Genomic DNA, 12,678 nt, shown 5'->3' with positions numbered 1-12,678 from the left:
GCTTTTATTATCACAACAGCTTGAACTCACATGAACTATTAGATACTATCAGCAGGGTAAGCATTCTTGAGCAAGCACATGCATCTTTTAAGCAAGGACATGTCTAAGGAAACACCTGGGGGCTCAGACTTGTTTGGAAAAGTCAAGGCAGGGCAGGCACCTTCAGCCAACTCCTGTCCTATGCCTCCCCTCAGTCTCCAAGCCAGATAATAGCCCCTCAATTGTGGGACCTGGTCCCATATCCCGAACTGTAACCTCATTCTGGCTTCATTATCCTCTCCAAGTGAGACCATCAGAGGGGCTGAGAGTAATGGTGGATGTAGCACAACACCCGCCTTAGTCTCTGTCTGCTCAGAATAGTTTAAGTTTTCATATATGAGGATATCAGATCATTCTCACCCAAATATTATTGCTGATGACACGGTTGTGCTTAAATCATGACTTTGGGTGTGAATTTAAGTGGGGCTATGATATCTTTTATATAGTTGAATATTAGAACCTCTCTTTACTGATAAGATCTTAATAGAAGAAAGTGACATTATGAAGATCCCATAGAGAGATATTTACAGTTTTTTTTAAAGATAAAGACACATGGTGACCTCAGGGAGAAGCAGGGGGAAGAATGGTCTCTGGAAATATCCCAGGAATCCAGAGGAAAACAGGAACAGAGATGAGAGAGAAAAAAGCCAGAGGTGAGCAGGAAAGAGTGACATGTGTAGGCGAGTGCTGAGTGACCCCACCGAGGTGGGGAGTGGACGAGGAGAGTGACAGGAAGAAAGAGCCTGAAGAAATGGATCAGGAGAGAAGGCTCAGTCTGCAGCAAACCCTTAGCAGGCAGCCTGGGTTCTCCTCTCCTGCCCTTGGATGATAAGGAAGGAGCTCTCCACAATGCAGACTGGTGTCTCTCCCTTCTCTGAAAATGGGTTGGAACCAAGGATTCTGGGAACAGAGGTCTTGGGATTAGAAAGGCACAGGGTCCAGTGGGGATTCAGTGCAGATCAGAGGGGCAGGGGTGAGGGTGCAGGTAGAGTTGGAACATTCAGGCATGACGTCCAGACCAGTGTTTGAGTGAGCAGTTTTCCTCCGTTCTCCAAAGGGTCAAATGCTACAACCTGTCAATCTCAGGTTGCTCCTACTTGACCCTTTTTTCCAGGTTCCATTAGACCTTCTCATCTGTGTCAAAATTGTAGGGCAGCTGGCATAAAGAGGGTGCTGTAGGCCTGCGTGGTCAGTTACTGTCAAAGGGGGCAGAGCATGGGAAGAGGAGCGATGGATGGGTAGGACTCCAGGAGGCACTGCGCATGCACACTGATCAGAATGGAACCAATACTGCAAGCTCCTGGTACAAAACCCAATTTCCTTTCTCCTTTCTCTTTCTCTCATGTGCCTGGGGATTTCTTTGGAGGCTGTTATACTTGAGAAGTCGGGTCCAGAAACAAGTTCTGGATAAAAACAACTTGTGGTGGAGGTTTCTGCTCACTGTCAAGGATGTTTCTTATGGGTCAGTCAGTGAATTTGGCAGAACATCAATTTAGCCCATGCATCAGTTTGATATACTGACCAGCTGTAGTAAATTTAACTATTTACCATAATTTGCTTGAGGAATACTTTTATTGAATTCATTTATTAATTGTCTAGTGAACAGTAAAAATGTTAGCATTTCAGTTAGAAATTTTTCAGTTAGAAATTTTTCAGTTTATATCTATATTGGTATCAAATCCTTTTAAAAGTTTTATTTTATAAATTTTAGCATTTTAAAGGCACTTTGCTAATTTCTCCAAAGAATCCTATCCTATATAATAAAAGCCTAATATGCTAAGTGTCTGGTCATCCGTTCAACCAATCAAAACATAATATGCTAATGAGATGCTAAGACCTCTCAACCGCTTGCTAGGATGTGCACTTACCACCAGGAGGCAGACACTCTGTCTGGTAGGTTAGCTTGCTGCTGAGGTCCGGCCAATTGGGACTGAGCCAGATGGGCCGGACATGTCCTGGAGCACTCCTCCCGCAGTCCCATCTCAGCTGGCCAACCTTCCGCGTTCCTCCCTCGCCCAGTGATCATGCGCTGGTGGGGTCCCTTGGCTTGCCTGCACCCTCTTGCAATCCGGGAATGCAGGAAGCCACCCATTGTCTTCACTATCCGAGAAGTGTAAACAAGGATCCCAGAATGTTGGTGAACCTTGAGCTCCTGGCAAGGGTCAGAGCTATGCACCGATTATTTCATCCAGACAATGGGAGCTCAAGCTATTTCCTGACCAAATATTCTCAGAGTAAATCTTTCTAATATTTACTGACCTTTAAGATAGTCTGTCTGTTACTGCAATTACCTACCTGCCTGACTAAGAGGTAGATGTGTATTCAAAATTGAATAAAAGGTTGGTGAGGCCTGGGCAGTGGTGGAAGTCCTTCCCCTTGAATTGGGCTCCCGCCTGGTCCCCCAATTTCCAAATTATTATTTCTTGCCTAGTCTTTTTCATTTGCATGCGGCCCCTTCTCCAGATCCTGAACCCTGAACCATGCGGGACCTGGGTCTTCACATAGGACCCCTCAGGGAATGTGGGAGACCCTGTTTTGGCCCAATTCTGCTCAACACAGGAGCTTCCCCCCGGTGATCAGTGCACTCCCACAAGGGGAGCGCCACTCAGCCAGAAGCCAGGCTCATGGCTGGTGAGCACAGCGATGGTGGCGGAAGCCTCTCCCACCTCCACAGCAGTGCCTAGGATGTCTGACTGCGGGGAGTGGGCCTAAGCCATCAGTTGGACATACCCTGAGGGCTCCCGGACCGTGAGAGAGCACAGGCAAGGCTGAGGGACACCCCCCCACCCCGGAGTGCATGAAGTTTGTGCACCGGACCTATAGTAAATTTATAAAATATACCAAATTCAACCAAAACATATATATTTTTAAATCTTTATTGTTCAGATTATTACAGATGTTCCTCTTTTTTCTCTCCATAGCTCCCTTCCACCTGGTTCTCACCCCACCCCATGCCCTTACCCCCTCCACTTTTGTCATCCATAGGTGTAAGATTTTTGTCCAAACTCTTCCAGCAACCCCCACACCCCTTTGCCCCTGAGAATTTTCAGTCTGTTCCCTTTCTATGCCCCGGATTCTATTATATTCACCAGTTTATTCTGTTCATCAGGTTTTTTATTCACTTGATTTTTAGATTCACTTGACAGATATGTTTTTGATGTCCCTTTGTTGTTCATAATTTTTTTATCTTTACCTTTTTCTTCTTCCTCTTCTTAAAGAATACCTTTCAGCATCCTATCTAATAAAGAGGGAATATTCTAATTGACCATCACTCCCTCACAAGATGGCGGCACGCACAGTCAATAAGGAGGGAATATGTTAATTGACTGCCATGCCCTGAAAGATGGCAGCGCCCACAGCCACAAGATGGCGGCGCCCAGTCCCCTCAGTCCCCCAGCCACCCAGGGCCAGCCTGAGGCACAGGGAAACCTTGGATGGTGGCTGCCCAGCTGCCCAGGGCCACCTGAGGCTCAGGTAACCAGGGCCGGCCAAGGCTTGTGCTGCTGGCAGTGGCAGCAGCAGAGGTTTGATGGGGCATCACCTTCCCCTGATCGCTGGGTCGCCTCCCAACCCTGAGGTCTCCTGGACTGTGAGAGGATGCAGGCCATGTTGAGGGACCCCCTCACCCGCTCCAGTGCATGAATTTTCATGCATCAGGCCTCTAGTTTCATATAATATTGGTTTGGTGGTGATGAACTCCTTTAGCTTTTTCTTGTCTGTGAAGCTCTTTATCTGACCTTCAATTCTAAATGATAGCTTTGCTGGGTAGAGTAATCTTGGTTGTAGGTTCTTGCTATTCATCACTTTGAATATTTTTTGCCACTCCCTTTTGGCCTGCATAGTTTCTGTTGAGAAATCAGCTGACAGTCATATGGGTACTCCCTTGTAGGTAACTAACTGTTTTTCTCTTGCTGCTTTTAAGATTCTCCCTTTGTCTTTTGCCCTTGGCATTTTAATTATGATGTGTTTGGTGTGATCCTCTTTGGATTCCTCTTGTTTGGCGTTCTCTGTGCTTCCTGGACTTGTAAGTCTATTTCTTTCACCAGGTAAGGGAAGTTTTCTGTCATTATTTCTTCAAATAGGTTTTCAATATCTTGCTCTCTTTCTTCTCCTGGCACCCCCATAATTCTGATGTTGTTATGCTTGAAGCTGTCCCAGAGGCTCCTTACACTATCTTCATATTTTTGGATTCTTTTTTCTTTTTGCTCTTCCGGTTGGGTGTTTTTTTGCTTCCTTGTATTTCAAATCTTTGACTTGATTCTTGGGATCCTATAGTCTACTGTTGAATCTCTGTATATTATTCTTTATTTCAGTCAGTGTATGCTTAATTTCTGACTGGTCTTTTTCCATTTTATTGGCATTCTCACTAAGATCCTTGAAGGTCTCACTAAGTTCCTCGGAGGTTTCTAAAGATACTTGAGTAACCTTATAACTGTGGTTTTGAACTCTATATCCAGTAGTTTGCTTTCCTTCATGTCTTTCATTTGTGACATGTCTCTGCATTTTGGCTGCTATCCTGTGTTGATAGAATGGCCTTGTGTGGTAGGTGTCCTATAGGTCCCAGTGGCTCAGCCTCCCCAATCACCTGAGGTGGACACTCTTGGTGCACCTCTTTGTGGGCTTTGTGCACAGTCTTGTTGTAGTTAAGCCTTGATTGTTGTAGGTATCACTGAAAGGAATCGACCTCCAGCTGTGTCTACAATGGAAGAACTGCTGTGCAGGAGACACTGTTATGGGGCAGAACTTGCTTCAGTGGGGCTTTGGTGCTCACTGAGTCTGCCCCTTGAGTATGTCACTTATGGATGTGAAGAGTTTTAATCTGGTATGGTCTCAAACTGACCACTGGGTACACTGCTTCTTGGATCCAAGGAGGTACAAAGTTAGCCACTGCCTGATGCCACCTAGCAGGCACTACAGAGAGATCTACATATTCCTCCTCTTTGTATGGGGTTTGGAAGTGCCCAGATAAGACCCAACTGTGAAGCAAGGCAGGCTGCTGCTGCTGGGCCTTGGGCCTTGGGCCTTCTTTTGGAAGCTTTGGGGCTTTCTGACCCAGCTGCAGTTTGATAGGATTTAGACTGAGAAAGGACAGGCCATTCATATGCAAAAGCCGCTGTGGGCAGCTTGGATGGGGTTGTAAATTGGGTGAGGTGTGGTCTCAGGGAATCACCAGGGCTGAGCAAACAGCAATGGCTGCCAGTCAGCCCTAAACCAGAGAGATCCTCCCGTCTCCACGTCCTGCGCCCCCATGCAGGAACAATGATCCCTGTGAGCACCTCTGAGAGAAAGCCGCCCTCATGTCCCCAGAGTCTCGCCCAGAACTGAGTTCAGAGCTATCGAGAGCTTGTATCTCCCTCCCGATTGAAAAATAAAGAGAGCACCGGTCGCCAGCATATTCCACGTGCGCCTCCGCACCTCCACACCTCCTACCAGTCTCAATGCGCTTTTTCTTTCCTTCTAGTTGTGGAGCTTCCACTCAGTCAGCTTTCCCACAGTTCTGGATGATAGTTGTTTTGTCTTTTGGTTGTAGTTTTGATGTGGTTGTGAGAGGCAGCAAGTACAGGTGTTTACCTATGCCGCCATCTTGGTTCTCCCAAAACCGTGGTTGGCAAACTGCAGCTCTCGAGCCACATGCGGCTTTTTGGCCCCTTGAGTGTAGCTCTTCCACAAATACCATGTGTAGGCGCACACTTATAGTGCCATTGAAACTTCGTGACCCATGTGCAGAAGTCTGTTTTCCGCTTGGGCGAGTCTATTTTGAAGAAGTACTGTTGATATTTGGCTCTGTTGACTAATGAGTTTGCTGACCACTGTCCTAAAACATTTTAACCATTTAAAATATTAATTCCAATTTACACTCGAAACATTTTAAACGCTTCTGAAATTATCAGTGAATTGTAGTTGTCCAGTTTTCATTCTGTGTTTATTTATGCATTTTCTGTAAAGCTTCATGGAACCTGCACTGCTTGTTGCCAGAAAGATGGAGCAGAGTCCTCGAGAGTGAGACCATGGGGGATGGGGAGTGGAGGGGGCGGGGCAGGAGGGCCCAGGCACTGGGAAGGCTGTGATTCACAGCCCTCTAATTCATTTCTAAACCATCAACTACGGCTTAACATATTTTTAAAAATATAAAAAAAGAAATGAGTTTTGAGTACATTAATAATTTTAGTAAATTTAGCAAACTGGTCATTGGCAAATTGGTTCCTTAGTAAACCGGTTTTTGGTGGTTTTGGGTCCTCCAGTGCACCTGGATCCTTTTGCATCACATAAAGAGACCTAGCAGCTCCTCCACACTGCTTCCATGTGGCTTTATGATCAGAAAAGTTGTCATGGTACTCCTCTGCTTAAATCATCTCTGTTTTGTCATACTGTGAAGAAAAGTCAGGTGACTTTCAATTGTGCTGTTGTCAAACCTAGCAAAGACCCATACACCTGAATCCCACCCTCTAATCATACTAAACCACATGATGTGAGTGCCCTCCCCAACTCCCAATCCTTGCCAAACGTCCCTGTCTAAACCCCACTAAGTGTTCTTGCCTGGAAAGGCCCTTTATCTCTGAGCCATCACCTCTGAGAAGGGCACCTGGAAGTCTGTCTCAGTCCCGCCGTGACCTCTACACCGTCGACTCCCTGTCCTCCTCATCTTGAAAAGGTATTCATGAATTAATCCACAAATAACCATCATCCTCTGGCCCTATGTTGCCAGCCCATTCTAAGAGAAAAGAAAGTAACTGAACCAACAGCCACCATGACCAGTTCATAGTTTTGTGTTCTGAACCTTCAACATTGTCTTTAGTCAGTGTGTATGCCAGTCCCCTTAGTGGCTGTTGTGAAATTTTTTTCTTTCATTTTTTCCCACTTGAGTCTCCCCTTCCGTGTGTGAATTCCTAGAAGGGAGAATACTTATATTTTCATCCCCAAAACCCAGGACCTTCACTCTGTAAGGTTATAAAAACATTGTACAGTACCCACCGTCTGGGATCTGCTGGGTTTCAGGGAGGGGGACAGAACTACAGGAAACAAGACTGCATAGAGGTGTCAGAACTGAGCTGCCTGGGACCCTGACCATGGGTGGGGAGTGCAGGGCACTCAGCCTGCAGCCGGGACAGGGCTCTTAGACATGTGGCAGCAGCTACAGTGAGGAGCGGTCAGTCCCTCTTCCTCTAAATCCAGTGAAGATGGGTGAAGCCTGTCCTCCTAGGCCATGTAGCTCACAAAGCTGCACTCACTTTGTTCTTCTCTCATTGATTTGTGTGTGACTCTGTGTTTTGTACTCAGGTTTCCACCTTTGTGAGCCCAGTGAGAGGAGGACCAGGCGCTGAGAACTGAAGTTGTGATTAACTAGCAGTTCTGTGTTGGCACTTCAGAGGGAAAGGCAGGGGGTTCATGGTCAAATGCATCTAATGTTCTCCCCCAACCTTTCTCTCCGTAATGACTGGATAAGTAGCAGGGATTAAAAATAATAGAAATTCCAACATGTGAATAGAAATGAGAAATAACAAGAAGACTTCTCTGTCTTTGTTAGTGATGTCAACAAAGATGAACCCATACATTACGTCCAAACTAACATGCATGTGGCTCAGCACGGATCGTGGGGACTCTTACAGGTATGTCTGCTCTCATGACTGTCCTGTGAGGTGTGTGTTCCAACTACAGATGAGGGAAACCTAAGTCTTTTGTGGTGAAAGGTTTATCCATGGTCACTGTGTTACTAATTTGACTCTTCAGATTCTCTAAAATGTGATTTTAAAGAGATAGGTTGTGTGGAGAAAGGACGTACTTTATATGTGTCATGGGAAATGCATATAACTGGTTAACTAAGGGCTCATAAGGGGTCATATGTGAGTAGCTCTATAAGATTTAGGAAGATCTTTATATATAGAGGGCTAATATGCAAAGTGTCTTCTCGGGAGTTCCACCAAGAGAACGAGAGTCTGATCGCTCGCTATGACGTGCACAGACCATGAGGGGGTGGTGCTGAGGGAGCGAGGGAAGGAAGAGACCGGGAGGTGGGGAATCTGATTGGCCTTGATTGCAGGCCAGGCCTAGGGACCCTACCCATGCACTAATTTCATGCACCGGGCCTCTAGTTTAGGAATAAATGCTTGATGAATTTTTATTAAAGGGAAATAGTATTCTGGGGATAGTATTTCTATATTACTGCTGGCCTTAAGGAGGCCACAGACCCTTTAAAATGAACAATGTTTCTTGGCTCCTGCAGTGATTGCATAATGGGTCCTGGATGGCACTTCTGGTGACAGATGGTTTCTATGTTTGCGATGAACCCCACTGACCAGTGCAGATTCCAAGGATTCCAGGGAAGGTGGGTTCTCCCTGAATTTCCACCAGGAATGAGTCCCCAAGCTTAAGCTTCCACCAGAGGGAACAGAGGACGTCCCTGGGGAGTCTTCCTACCATAACTTGGACTCATATTAACAGCTGCTTCTTCATCGCAACATCTACCCACGCCCTGCCAGGTGGTTCAGTTGAGGTGCTGGAATCAGGATGTTGCCTTCCTCCCAGACCAAGCCAGGCCAGCAGCAGCTGCCCTGAGTATTGTCTCCAGGATGGGGACAGTGCAGAAAAATCCAGAAAATGTAGAGAATGCTGACTGGGTCAGGGAAGCAGTTAGCAGAAGTCCAAACCAAACCTTTCAGATGAGATTTTAGCCAATCAGAAAAAGGAGTCTAAGCTGACAACCCTGTTGATAGTAGAGAAGTCTGTGCTAAGAGTCCTGTGAGGCCCAGGAATCCCCAGGTCTGACACAGCCTCCACTGCACAGCCCAGAGCAGAATGGAGTGCACAGCCCAGATCAGAACTGAGTGCACGGCCCAGCGCAGAACCAAGTATATGATTCAGGGCAGAACCGAGTACATGGCCCAAATAGGAACAGATTGCATGGCCCAGAGCAGAACCAAGTGCACAACCCAGAACAAATAGACCACACAGCTCAGAGCAGAACCAACTGCACGGCCCACAACAGAACTGGTTACACAACCCAGAACAGGTCCGAGTGCACAGCCCAGATCAGAACCGAGTGCACAGCCCAGAACAGAACCGAGTGCACTGCCCAGAACAGAACTGATCGCACATTCCAGAAAAGAATAAAGTGTATGGCCCAGAGCAGAACCAAGTACACAGCCCAGAGCAGAACCGAGTGCACTGCCCAGAACAGAACCGAGTGCACGGCCCAGAGCAGAACTGATGGAATTTCTCCCCTACGACTGGAGGCAGATGATGGGTCAGAGGCCTCTGCTGATTTTGAGGGACCCTGACGTGGGGGCTTAGGGCACTGAGGCACCTTCAAGTTCCCTCTCTGCCTATTCTTCCTTGTCCCCCAGCCCCATTCTAGGTCTGAGTTGGATGTTCCTCCCCTATGCTTCCACCCTGACTCTGGAGTGACCCTGACCCTGACCCACCACTGCTGGTCGGAGCCCAGGGCTGATCCCTTGGCTCAGGGGCTCCAGAGAGATGCACCCAACAGAGAAATCAGAACCAGCTCACGGCCTCCACATGCCACTAACACGACTCCTTATTGTTGCCTCCTCCCTGCTTCTTGTACCTGGTAAACTGCTTATATTCTGCATTCAGATCCTGTCCTCAAATTTAAAAGGAGAACCTAAAATGTAGGAGAGAGAGAGACTTATCTTGTTTATTAATGTTTGCCAGACATTGTCTTAATTGCTCAATAGCTGTTCAGTACTACCCCTAGTCATGAGCAAGAGGAGCCTGAGGAATAATACATTTATTAAAAACCACATCAGTAGTTCTGCCTATGGGTTTGATGCTCAAGGGCCACACAGCATGAGCTGTGAGTGTGAACACCTGCTCCCTCAGTCACACTGTGCAGGCCCCAGGGTGCTTCTCCACGTCTTTGCTCTCTGGCCTGGAGCTACAGGTGCCTGTGTCCTGTTGATATGAATGTTTGTGGTTGTGCCTTTGTGACATCAGATGGACTAGGGAGGACTGAAGCAGCCGAAGAGCTTAGAAGAGAAAAGTCAACCTCAATGTAGAACCCACCTCAGAATATCCCACTGGAGAAGTGAGGGATGTTCTCACCTTTCCTTAGTCTTCAGATACTCTCACGGCCATTAAACCCCAGCTCTTGTGGCCGGCCCCAATGGCAGGCTGAGAAAACCTCACATGGAGAGTTTTAAGAGCTTGCAATAGGCTGAATCAAACAAACAAGCAAACAAACAAGAAAAAGAAAAATCAACTTAACTTTCAAATACTTTCATTCAAAGAGCACCAATGTAGGAGATTCTCTCATAAGGAAGACTCACTGGCCAGCAGGGCTTGTGTCATTTTGTGTGTGATATTCCCAACAGCTACACATGCAGCAGAGCGGAACACTGCACTGTTAAAGCAGTCATATTCCTGGGCTGTGTGGCTAGTAAGTGTGTGTGTATGAAGGTGCAGATGTAAAATGCATGAAACATAATCCACATTTTCCAAAGAGAAGCCTGAGGCTAAAAGAGGTTGATAACTTGTTGTCTCATAAAGCGCATTCGAAGTAGAGCTGCAGCTCAAAACCATTCCTCTCACGGCTCTGCTCTTCCCACCCCGGCTTCAGGCTCCTGGAGTGTTTTAGATAATAGAAGGGAGCACCTCCTGACAATGATTTTCTCTCCCTGATACATGATCCCCACTTATTTCCCTCCTAAAAATCTCATGTGTAAGAACAGTTTTAACTAAATGTCACAAAGATGTCCACTCTTGAATCACCTTTCTCTCTTGGTTCTTTAATTCCCAAGGCATTCACCTTCTATAACTAAGAAAAGTCTTCAAATGTTCATCCAGAGCAATTCGATGAAGGCTGGGTTCCAGGCACTGGCTGACGAACCTTCATAGAAAGCATCTGCCCGGAGACAGATGAGGTGGGTCAGCTCCAGTGCTGATTGGCCCCTTTCCTCGGTCTCTCCAGTCGGACCTTGAGTGGCCACTCTCACAGGTTTCTATTCTCTGAAGTGGCTGCATCAGCCATCAGGTGGAGCCCGGCTCACTCCCTTTACTTCTTCCTTTGTTTTCCATTATGTCTGGGAAGCCGACTCTGTGGCCCCCCGGAGGCCCCTGGACAGCAGCTGTGATGGTGTGGCTGGTGGCGCTGAGTGTCCCAGTGGCTGAGGGCGGAGACTCTCCACGTGAGTGCAGGGCAGCTGCTCTGTGGCCAGCCCGGGGTGGGCTCTGAGGGACCCTTGTCTGGGGCGTGGGGGGCTATGACCTGAGAATAGTCTGTGATCAGCATTTCCTCTTTGGGAAAGGGAGCTGCTATGTTCTCATGTCCACCTTCTGGTGACAAGGTGAGGACATGGCCATCTCAGGGGCTCCAGCCTGGGGATGTCCCAATGGGAGGGCGGAGACTGGCCACTGCCAGTGACAGGAAAATGGTTATTTTTGAAGATAGAATGTTTCCAAAGAGGAGACAGCAGGACTTGTCCCCAAGACCTTGTCTGATTAAAGACTAAGGGGCTCTGGTTGGGGAGATGTGTGTGGCAGGTCTGTGGTGTCAGATTTGGGGGAAAGGGCTCTCCATCCCTGAGTCTGAGCGGAGGGCTCACAGCAAACCCTGGCATCTGGGCAGCTGACCTGGTGCCACAGGCAGGGGCTCAGCTTCCTCCCAGAGACTTAGGATCACACAGTGAGGGGGTGGGATGGGTCCTGAGTTGATGGTGGAGGGAACTGAAGAGAAAGGGAAAGTGGAGAGGGGATGACATGCTGAGAAGCCATTTATTTCAGACAGGATTCTGTCTTCATGTAAACTCTGTCAGTCTTCCTGCCACCCCTGGTGTAGGCGTCCTGGTGCTATGGGTGCTCTGAGCAACCGCCCGAGCTGGCGGTTGGCACAGTCCCCCTGGGATGGAGCTGATCTAACTGGGAAGCCTGTGCCCTTTCCATGATGAGCTCCCTTTCTGGGGTTGGAGGGGTGGGTCCCTGGGACAGCACTGTTGGGGGGAAGGTCTGTGCCAGGAGGAGGAGCTAGAGCAAGCCTGTGGGGCGAGGACGCTGTGTTCCGGGGTTTCTGTCATTGCTCCCTGGACTCTGGCCTGTGGACCCTGGTCTCTGAGGTTCCGGATTCCCTGGGAAATGTGACCTCAGGGGCGGGCGTCCTGACTGCTCTGAGGCGGGGCCTGGATGTGAGATCTCAGACTGCGGGCCCAACTGGTGTCAGGCTCAGGCGGGATCCAGGCCCAGGGCGTCCAGGAGACTCTGTCCCCTCCCTCTAGGCGGGCAGTTTCTATGGCCTTGGCAGGGTGGGGAGGGGGAGGAGGAGCCTCCTGAGGGTTGGGCAGGGGCGCAGGGTGGGGCCGAGGCTGGGTCTGGTGGGGCTGCAAGCCTGTCCCCAGGCGCACCAGCTGCTCTGGCCCAGGGTTGAGGCCTGAAGGGCGGCTCCCGCAGGGGACTTTGTGCTCCAGTTTAAGGCCCTCTGCTACTTCACCAACGGGACGCAGCGCGCGCGGCTGGTGGTCAGACACCTCTACAACCTGGAGGAGTACGTGCGCTATGACAGCGAAGTGGGGGAGTTCCGCGCGCTGACCCCGCTGGGGCGGCCGGAGGCCGAGTACTGGAACGGCCAGAAGGACTTCCTGGAGCGGGAGCGGGCCGCAAGTGGACAACGTGTGCAGATACAACTACCAGCTT

General features: G+C 48.6%; 1 protein-coding gene across 1 annotated transcript in view; it reads left to right on the top strand.

Annotated features, from left to right (window-relative positions):
• The first annotated feature begins 10,987 nt into the window (after positions 1-10,987).
• LOC102424046 (boLa class II histocompatibility antigen, DQB*0101 beta chain-like) overlaps positions 10,988-12,678 on the top strand; it is an 11,323-nt gene continuing 9,632 nt past the window's right edge. The window contains exon 1 of the mRNA XM_023745696.1: positions 10,988-11,180. Coding sequence (XP_023601464.1) covers positions 11,072-11,180 — 109 coding nt within the window. The 5' untranslated portion in view covers positions 10,988-11,071. The remainder of the gene's footprint in view (positions 11,181-12,678) is intronic.

The sequence above is a fragment of the Myotis lucifugus genome, unplaced genomic scaffold, assembly GCF_000147115.1.
Source record: "Myotis lucifugus unplaced genomic scaffold, Myoluc2.0 scaffold_568, whole genome shotgun sequence".
NCBI lineage: Eukaryota > Metazoa > Chordata > Mammalia > Chiroptera > Vespertilionidae > Myotis > Myotis lucifugus.
This window is presented reverse-complemented; position numbering and strand designations above follow the sequence as displayed.